This window comes from Vigna umbellata, chromosome 9 (assembly GCF_029865625.1).
Source record: "Vigna umbellata cultivar VRB3 chromosome 9, Vumbellata_1.0, whole genome shotgun sequence".
NCBI classification, from domain to species: domain Eukaryota; kingdom Viridiplantae; phylum Streptophyta; class Magnoliopsida; order Fabales; family Fabaceae; genus Vigna; species Vigna umbellata.
The window spans coordinates 10602001-10611521 of NC_142173.1; the positions used below are offsets into that span (position 1 = coordinate 10602001).

The 9521-nt window shown below is 36.5% G+C and overlaps 1 protein-coding gene across 1 annotated transcript; it reads right to left on the reverse strand.

Moving 5' to 3' along the window:
- Positions 1-1546: 1546 nt before the first annotated feature.
- LOC148192515 (uncharacterized) lies at positions 1547-4245 on the reverse strand. Its single transcript, XM_088099219.1, has 2 exons — positions 2335-4245; positions 1547-2025 (listed from the first exon to the last, which is right to left on the reverse strand). Exons 1-2 carry the CDS (start codon positions 3833-3835, stop codon positions 1547-1549), a joined length of 1980 nt encoding a protein of 659 aa, XP_087955345.1. The 5' UTR covers positions 3836-4245.
- Positions 4246-9521: the final 5276 nt, after the last annotated feature.

Consider the following 9521-nt stretch of genomic DNA (forward strand, 5'->3'; position numbering starts at 1 on the left):
AAAAGTAGCTAAGGAACTTAACATCTCTATTAGAAACTATAGTTTTAGGTAAGCCATGTAATTTGACTACTTCTTTGAAGAAAAGTCTTGCTATATAGCTAGCATCATCTACTTTGTGGCAAGGTATGAAATGAGCCATTTTACTAAATCTATCGACTACCACAAAGATTGAATCAAACCCCTTTTGAGTTCTCGGTAGACCTAGGACAAAATCCATACTAATGTCCTCCCAAGGGGTGCTAGCTATTGGAAGAGGAAGATAGAGTCCATGGGGCATGACTTTAGATTTAGCTTGTAAACAAGCTATGCAACTAGAACAATGCTTTTGGACATCTATTCTCATGTGTGGCCAATAAAATTTGCTTTTTAAAGTATGAAGAGTTTTATCAACTCCATGATGGCCCATGAGTCCTCCTCCATGACTTTCCTTGATAAGAAGCTTTCGAATGGATCCTTGGGGTATGCATAATTTTCCTTTATTAAAAAGATACCCCTCAGAAATATAGAATCCGTCGAATGGCTTCTTAAGACAAGATGCATATGTGGATGCAAATGTAGGATCAGTTTCATAAAGTTGCTTAATGTCATCAAAACCTAGTATTTGTGATCCTAAAGTAACTAACAATGCATGACGTCTAGATAGAGCATCCGCAACAACATTAGTACTTCCCTTTTTATGTTTGATGACATATTGAAACTGCTCGAGATATTCTATCCACTTGGCATGTCTTTTGTTCAGCTTTCCTTGCCCTTTAATATACTTGAGAGATTCATGGTCAGTATTGATAATAAATTCTCTAGACACCAAGTAATGCTCCCAAGTTTGCAATGCTCGAATAAGGGCATATAGTTCTTTGTCATAGGTAGGATAATTCAATGTAGGTCCCCTGAGTTTTTCACTAAAATAAGCTATGGGGTGACCTTCTTGTATAAGGACAGCTCCTATTCCTACCCCAGATGCATCACATTCAACTTGAAAAGCTTTAGAAAAATCAGGTAAATGTAGAATGGGTGCATGTGTTAACTTATGCTTCAAGGTCTCAAAGGCTAGACTTTGCTTTTCATCCCATTTGAATGACACATCTTTCTTTAAAAGTTCATTGAGGGGAGCAGCAATAGTAGAGAAATTTTCTACAAATCGTCTATAGAAACCTGCTAGACCTAGAAAACTTCTTACTTCTCCCACTGTTTTCAAGACAGGCCACTCTTGGATAGCATTGATTTTGCTAGGATCAACATGTACACCTTCTTTCCCAACTTTGAATCCCAGAAAAATGACACTTTCTTGACAAAAGGTACATTTGTCAAAGTTGGCAAATAAGTGATGTTGTCTAAGTAAAATCAAAACTTTCCTCACATGGTGAAGATGTTCTTTAAGACCTTTGCTATAGATTAGAATGTCATCAAAGTAGACTACAACAAAGCTGCCGATGTATTCCTGAAGGACATGATTCATTAGTCGCATGAATGTACTAGGAGCATTGGTTAAGCCAAAAGGCATGACTAACCATTCATAGAGGCCAAATTTGGTCTTAAAAGCGGTTTTCTATTCATCTCCGTCTTTGATTCTTATTTGATGATATCCACTTTTAAGATCAATCTTGGTGAACATGTTTGCTCCATGTAACTCATCTAACATATCGTCCAACCGAGGAATAGGGTGCCTATACTTGACTGTAATGTTGTTGATAGCCCTACAATCTGTACACATTCGCCAAGAACCATCTTTCTTTGGGACTAACAACACTGGCACGGCACAAGGGCTAAGACTTTTTTGTATCCACCCTTTTTCCAATAAATCATGGACTTGCCTCTCTATCTCTTTGGTTTCTGTAGGGTTAGTCCTATAAGCTGGTCTATTGGGAAGACTAGCTCCAGGGATCAAATCAATCTGATGTTCAATTCCTCTAAGAGGTGGTAAACCACTTGGAACCTCTTTAGGAAATAAATCATCAAATTCTTTCAAAAGCTTTTGTAACCCTTTGGGAAGAGAATCAAGTGGATGATTTATGGAAACAAGTGCCTCTTTGCAATAGAGTAGAAAGTGAGGTTGTCCAAGAAAAAGATTTTTAGATTGTTTTGTTGGGACAACTACATTGGTTGAGGCACTTTCTAACAAACTCAAATTCTTCTCTTTTGAAACTGTTTTATTTTTGAGCTTTTTCTCACCATCCAATTTTTTTTTAAGTATTATTTGATCCTCTCATACTTGTGATGGTGTAAGAGGGCTCAAGATAATCTTTTTGCCTTTGTGTTGGATGGTGATCTTGTTGGTGACCCCATCATGCAAAGCTTGTTTGTCATATTGCTAAGGTCGCCCAAGTAAGATGTGACCTGCTTCCATTGGAACAATATCACAAATGATTTGATCTTCATACTTGCCTATGGAAATTGGTACACTTACTTGTTCCTTAACAACTATTCCTTCATCTTCTTTTATCCATTGAAGTTTGTAAGGGTTAGGATGAGGAGTAGGAGTTAAGCCTAGCTTTTCCACCATTCTAAAGCTACAACAATTACAACAAGAACCACTATCCACAATCATAGAACAAGTTTTATCAAAAACTTTGCAGCGTGTGTGGAATAGGTTTTCGCGTTGAGATTGTTCTAACTCCACATGCTTTGCTTCAAGGAGTCTCCTAAGCATAAGAAGATCTCCATCACAAGGTGGAGCTTCATGTTCCTCTTCAGATGAGGACAACTCAGACGCACTGGAGGTTGATACCTCACTATGATTTTCATGCTCAAGGATATAGGTTGACTTTTTGAAGTGACACTCAGTTGAATAGTGTCCTCTAGCCCCACATTTAAAACATCTAGTCTCCCTACCCTTGGAATCTCTAGTTTGCTCTCTTGGAGACCGTTGTTCCTTTCCTTTAGAGTTCTCTTTTTCTTTTCTTAGCTCTCTATCCTTGCTTTTGATCTTATCTTTCTCTCGTTCACGCTCTCTCTCTTTTAATTCTTCATATCTTGGAAAACTACCCTCCCTCTTAAAATCTTTCCTATATGAAGAGGAGGTAGCATAAGGTCTCTTTGTGGAAGCTTTTCTTCTATTTTGTTCTTCCACTCTCACACATAGCTGGACAAAGTCATTGAGATCTAAGTAAGGTAAGAGTTCTACCTTATCTCTAATCTCATAGTTCAATCCACTCTGGAATCTAGCTATGGTGAATCTCTCGTCCTCTTTAATCCCAGCTCTTAACATGAGTAATTCTAATTTCTGCCGATATTCCTCAACACTCATGTTTCTTTGTTGAAGTCTATGGAGCTTGTCCATGACTTCTCTAGCATAATATGCTGGTACATGCCTTCTGTGTAAGGCTGCTTTTAACTCATTCCAGTATTGGATGGTATAGTCGCCACTCATCTTTTGATCTCTTATGATTGATGTCCACCAATAAAGGGCTGCACCTTGAAAAGTCAAGGTAGCTAAGGTCACTCGCCTCCTATCATCTATGTGGTAGCACTCAAAAATCTGTTCAACCTTCATCTCCCACTCAAAGTATTCTTCTACATTGTCTCGTCCAAAGAAGGGTGGAAGGTCGAGTTTAGGTTCCACATGATGGTCTCTATGGTTATGATTACGCCTAGGAGGGCGTTGATAGTGATCATAAGGGTGATGACTATGGTGATCACTATGTTGGGAATGATCATCATGATCATGGTTTTGCCTATGAGAGTGATCCCCTTGTGAATGCCCTCTTTGAATGAGAGTAAGATTGGCGACCATTTGCCTTAGTTCATGTAACTCAGCCTTGGTTCTATTGAGCTCTTCTCTCAACTCTATGTTGTCCTGATCATGATTGGTGTTACCTTGAACACTAGAGTGACTCATGCTTGTGAAGTAGAGAAAGTGTTTTCACAAAATTTGAAAGCCTTGCACAAGTATGAATCAAAACTGTTGGAAAAGAGGATTTTCTTGTTTTTGGTGAATGACTTCTATAGAGATTCTAAAAGTGAAGAAACCGAATAGCTCCCAGGAAGGAGAGGTGAGTCACAATGGACAAGCTTAGAAACCTTGTCCTTCCTTAGCCAGAGTGTCTCCTGACGTTTCTTACCAAAGTTTCTAGATAGAAGTCTTTCAAAACCTTTTAGGAATGCAACGATGTTATGCCCCTAATAAACCAAACGAAGGTTTGTCTATATGGTAGCACACTTAGCTATCACGGAGACGTAGAACACAAATATTCAACAAGCAAAAGAAAGGAAGTATGAAATGAATGGAAAAAGAAAAAACGGCCCTAAGTGAAAGTGCAAATGACACTGGGAGCCACTTGACACACTTCCACACTAAGATGCGCAACTAGACTATTACAATGTTTAATGGAGTACTTGGAATTGCTTGATAAGCATTTTCCCAAGTAACTCAAGTTTCAAAAGCAAAGAAGAATTAACTACAAAGGTTCCGTGATAGAATGTCACTTATACAATGAAGTGTAAGACAATGTAAACAAAGCCAAGTGTGGCAGCAACAACTAAATAAAGGAGCTGAAATGTAACTTTAAAGTGGTGTTTTTCTGCTGCAAAGAAGTGCTGGACAGCCAATGGAAATTGCTCTTGAAATCCACTTGAAGCAATGTTAGCAAGACCTCCACTCCTTAAGATGCTACCCCTTTGATAAGGCCTAGCTGGATGTTAAAACTCCACCAAAATATGATGTTGCAGCAGACAAAAGTCACAAAACCCGTGAGTGATAAAAAAAAAATGCTGCAGCAAAGTTTAATGCAGAAATAACGTGACAGCAATATATGGAAGCAAATAAAAGTGATTTCTAAACACTTTGGGGCTGGAAGAAAGGCTAGCACACAAAAGGAACTTAAGATAGGGTCTAGAACAGATTAGAAAAGCAAGAAAAACTCAAAACAAAGAGCGAATTCAAGTGCAGTGAAAGTGTTTGATGAAAATGCTAAACTGTTTGACAAAATGCCACTAAGAACAGTAGATTTTGGTGTTTTCTGGTTTTGGATTCATGAACACTGGATTGCAGGGGTTATTTGCTTTTTGATGCTTTGAATTCACTTGTATAATGATTCAAAAATGGTTGGAATAGAATCCCCTAGCTTTTGCCAATCCAAATTTCAAATGGAAACTTTGAAAGTATAGAAAACAACAAAGAAATGCATACTGCACCAAAAATGTGGCTGGAAAATTGGAACAACAGTGTGCAAAACAAATGACAGTGTATCAAAGGCTCCAATGATATGTCAAACAAGTTTATCTCATCAATTTTGATGTGTACAAACACTTAGACAGCAAAGAATCACACTGCAGCAGCAAATCAGTAGTCCACATCCAAACTTAAGCAATTTCAATGGTCTGAAAACTGATTTTGCACTTTTGGTGAAAACTGACCAAATGAACAGTAGGCACTAGTTTTAATTGACCAAATACACTTGCTGAACCATTGAAAATGCACAGGCAGTCACAAAATCTCAAAAACAGTGTATGAGTTGCCAAATTATGCAGAAAAAGTGACAGTATGCACCAAATCAATGTAGAAATGAATTCTGATGCAGAATTTGAAACCAGATTTTATGAACTCAACCACACATTTTGCTTTTCTGAGTTTAATATGAGTTTGTACACTTGTAGCAATGCTTAACAACACCAAGGAAACTTGCACAAAGCTTTAGAAGCAAGAAATCTGGTCTGAAACAGATTAAAGTACAGATACCAGATTTGAAAAGATTGTGCAGAATTTTGTGAAAATTGACGCAAATGTTGGATGCTTTAGCTCATATAATCCAGGCTAGACATTGTCTCTTTGCCTTTGTGGATTGATTCATTGCTAAACGTGCATCTAATACACAGTTTGAAAATGAAAATTGAAAGCTAGAACAGAATCAAACATTTGAAACAAAAACAACACTGCACATAAGGCACATGACTGAGACAAAACTGGAAAAGATGAATAAAGCTGGATTTGAACTCAAACAAACAAAGTGCACCGATTAAAATGATGACGAACACTAAGGAAAAGCAAATGCATGATTACAGCACTCACAGACACGAATTAAACCAAAACAGAATAAAAAAAAATTTCTAAAACAGTGACAGAGTTTGACAGCACATGACAGAAACGAAAATTGAACAAAAGAGAGGCTTATCTCTTGAAGACAAGCGTGGACGTGCTGGCTCTTGATACCAAATGATGGAAGCAGCTCCATGATGCGTAGAAGGATGCTTCAAGACGCAGAGAATGGCAACGGATGGAAGATGACAGAGGATGTCCGAATGCACTCAAGGTGTTTGTGAAATTGTCTGGTGGTGTTTGGATGAGTGTTTTGGTAGATTTCTAACTCAGTAGGCTTTCCAAAGAGGAAAGAAGCTAGAGGAGGTGCTAGATAACAAAGCACAGAGGTGAACTTGAGAGTAATAGCTGGAAATTGGCAGCATTTCTTTACTTCAATTCAAGTTACATTTACAAGTGATGAAGCTCTCTATTTATAGAAGAAGGAGAGCTTCTAAAACATATTGTGCAAGTTATTTAAATGTGCACATGCTGTAAAACAGATATAGGAAGCTTGGGCAGCAAGCTATAAGTGCCAACTCAGCAAAGCAATTGAAGAAGATTGAGTTGTTGTCTTTGGTGTTGAACGTAATGCAAAAGCCATGGGCACCAACCATCCATTTGTGCTTCTTTTGCTTTACTTACGTGGCAACCCTTTTAAGTTGCATAGACATGGTTCCTCCCTTTTATTAATATTCTACAAAAGCAATGTAAAAGTATTTAGCAAAGAGAAAGAGAACTTAGTAAGTAATACTCCATAAGAGTAAGGTATTGAGTGCTCCCTCTTCCTCTTGGATTCTCTTGGACATGGCTCTTGTTAAAGGTCCTATGTGAAGCTTAGATGGTCCTCCATCAGGGAACCTCAGTCCAATCTTCACAAGATTGTAGCCTCTGATCTCTCAGTTACACCCAATGTGCAGATACGATCATCCTTTTTACGTGCAATTAACTTGCTCTTCAAGAATCCACAAGCAGATGATCACCACGGTCACTTCTTGTTTCTTGAAGCTTTTTCTCTCTTTCTGTAAGAATGCACTTTCTGCAAAAGATATCACAAACTGTTAGATTCACAAAAGTTCTTACAGAAATCAAATTCGAGTCAATTTATAGTTAAACACAACTCTGACGCATTTTAATCAACTAAGCTACTAATACAGTCGAATGTAACAATTCTGTTATTGTAGTTAGCATCAATCAATGCAGTTAATTGAATGTACAATTAATGCAGTAGAATTTCATTTAATGTTTGGTCAACATATTTAAAAATATAGCCGTTGTGACAATTATATCAAACATTAACAGTTATTCAAAACATAACAAACTCAATCGAATGCAATACGCATGTAATTGACTTTATAACAGAGTAAAACAGTTTTGAAAACATTTCTCTTTGAAAAAACTCTCACAACACACTTGAAAAATTTTGTGCAAAGACACGAGTTTTAATTGACTTACCCCATAATGAAATCGACTTAAAACTGTTGTTTTGCCACACAATTTACGTTCAACGGAGGTGCTTGTGGTTTTTCTTTTCCATAAACATGTGTCATGCATTCATGTATAAAATCACATATATAATACAGTGAAATGCAATGAACAACATAAACAACACAATCATGTTCTAAAAAACACATATAACATGTAAGCATAGAACATGTAACATCAACTACATGTGTGTTTTTAATTATGTGTTGTCATCATCAAAAACTCATATATCACTAAGATTGTGGGTTCAGCTAAACCAGTGCTCCCCCTATCAACAATCTCAACAAGCTTGTTTATGTTTTCTTTTGTATTTTATCATTTAGTCTTTTAATTTTTTGGAGTGTTTTGTCAAAGACATCGTCTTGACATTATTTATTTTCAAGAGCTAAATTGAATACCTTTTGGGTATGATAATCTTTAAGTGTTTAGCTTTAACTCTCTTAGACGCTTTAGGCATAACAACCTTTTAGTATAGTGTCTAGGTGTTTGTGACCTAGATATTTTTCTATTTCCTAAGAACCTAAGTATTTTCCTAAGGTTGTCTATGTTAGGGATTCAGGTTCTAAGTCTTGTGTAGATTTTTTATGTTGAGGATTCAGGTTTTAAGTCTTGTGTTTTCATCCTAAGCTCCTTAGTCTAGTTTTTCTATGTTCGACGTTTCCTGGACGTTCATCTAAATCTTTTCTTCTTGGTGAGTTTGTTATTTTCTTTAGACCTTCCTGGCTCATGGCTTTCTAGCCTGGTGTTTTTCTATCCTAATCTGGGGTTTTCTGACCTGTCATTTTTTATTTTGGTGTTTTTGTAGCTCAAGGTTGGTTTTCTCAATCTAGGATGTTCTACCTTAGTGTTTGGTGTCTGTTTTCTATCTTAAGGTTGGTCTTCTAACTTAGGGCTTTCTATCCTAGTGTTTGGTTTTTTTTTAGTTTTCTAACTTAACCTAAGGTTTTTTGACTTGGTAGTTTTGCTTAGTGTTTTTCTAGTTTAGAGTTAGTTCTTTATACATAGAGAGTTCTTCATTTCATGTTATTTACTTCAACTTCAAAAACCAAGGTTTCTATATAAAAAACTTGTCTTGTAACAAGCTTGTAGTATGACAAGGGTAGGCTAATGTAATTTAAAACTTATAAGTTTTGAAGAAAAGAAAGCTTATATAAAAACAATAAGAAAAATCACTACATAATTTTACATCAATCATACAATCTACATCCAAACATATAAGCTCCTATACCCTATTCATATGCTAAGAACTACAAACACACCCTCTAAAAGGACTGGTGTATTGACTAACACCCTAAAACTTTGTACCTGTCATTGGTCAATTACTTCTGCCTCTTAAGAGCTATAAATATAACATGTATGAGTTTTTCCTAATTCCATAAAGCATGGTAGAGTAAATTCCACATCTCACAAGTTCAGCCACTATCAACACTCTCACTAGTGCATAATTGGCTTTAGACGTCTGTTATTTTGGCCTTTTAACGTCGGATCCATATCCGACATCTTTGTGGGTGACGTTAATCAGACGTCGGACAGGGTATACCAGACGTCTATATAGACGTCGGGCAGGGTATACAAGACGTCTATATAGACGTCGGACGACGTATACCAAACGTCTATATAGACGTCGGATGTTGGATATAACAGACATGTATATCGATGTGGGATATGGCTACATCCGACGTCTATAGGCCCTGAAACGTTTTGTTCACTTTAACTCATTGGACGTCGGTTTGTGCATTGACAGACGTCAATAGACGTTGGACATGGCATTAACCGACGTCTACTGGGTGTTTTTTTTTTTTAAATTAATTTATTATTGTAATAAAACCACACCCTAAAAACAGAAAATTGTCCCAGAACAATATACTATAATATATATATATATATATATATATATATATATATATATATATATATATATATATATGCGTTTCATATAAAGAAAGTTCTACTTAATGTAAAAAACAATCCAATACCAAAACTATTAAAATATAAACTTAAACTAAATCAAAGTAATGTTCAACAA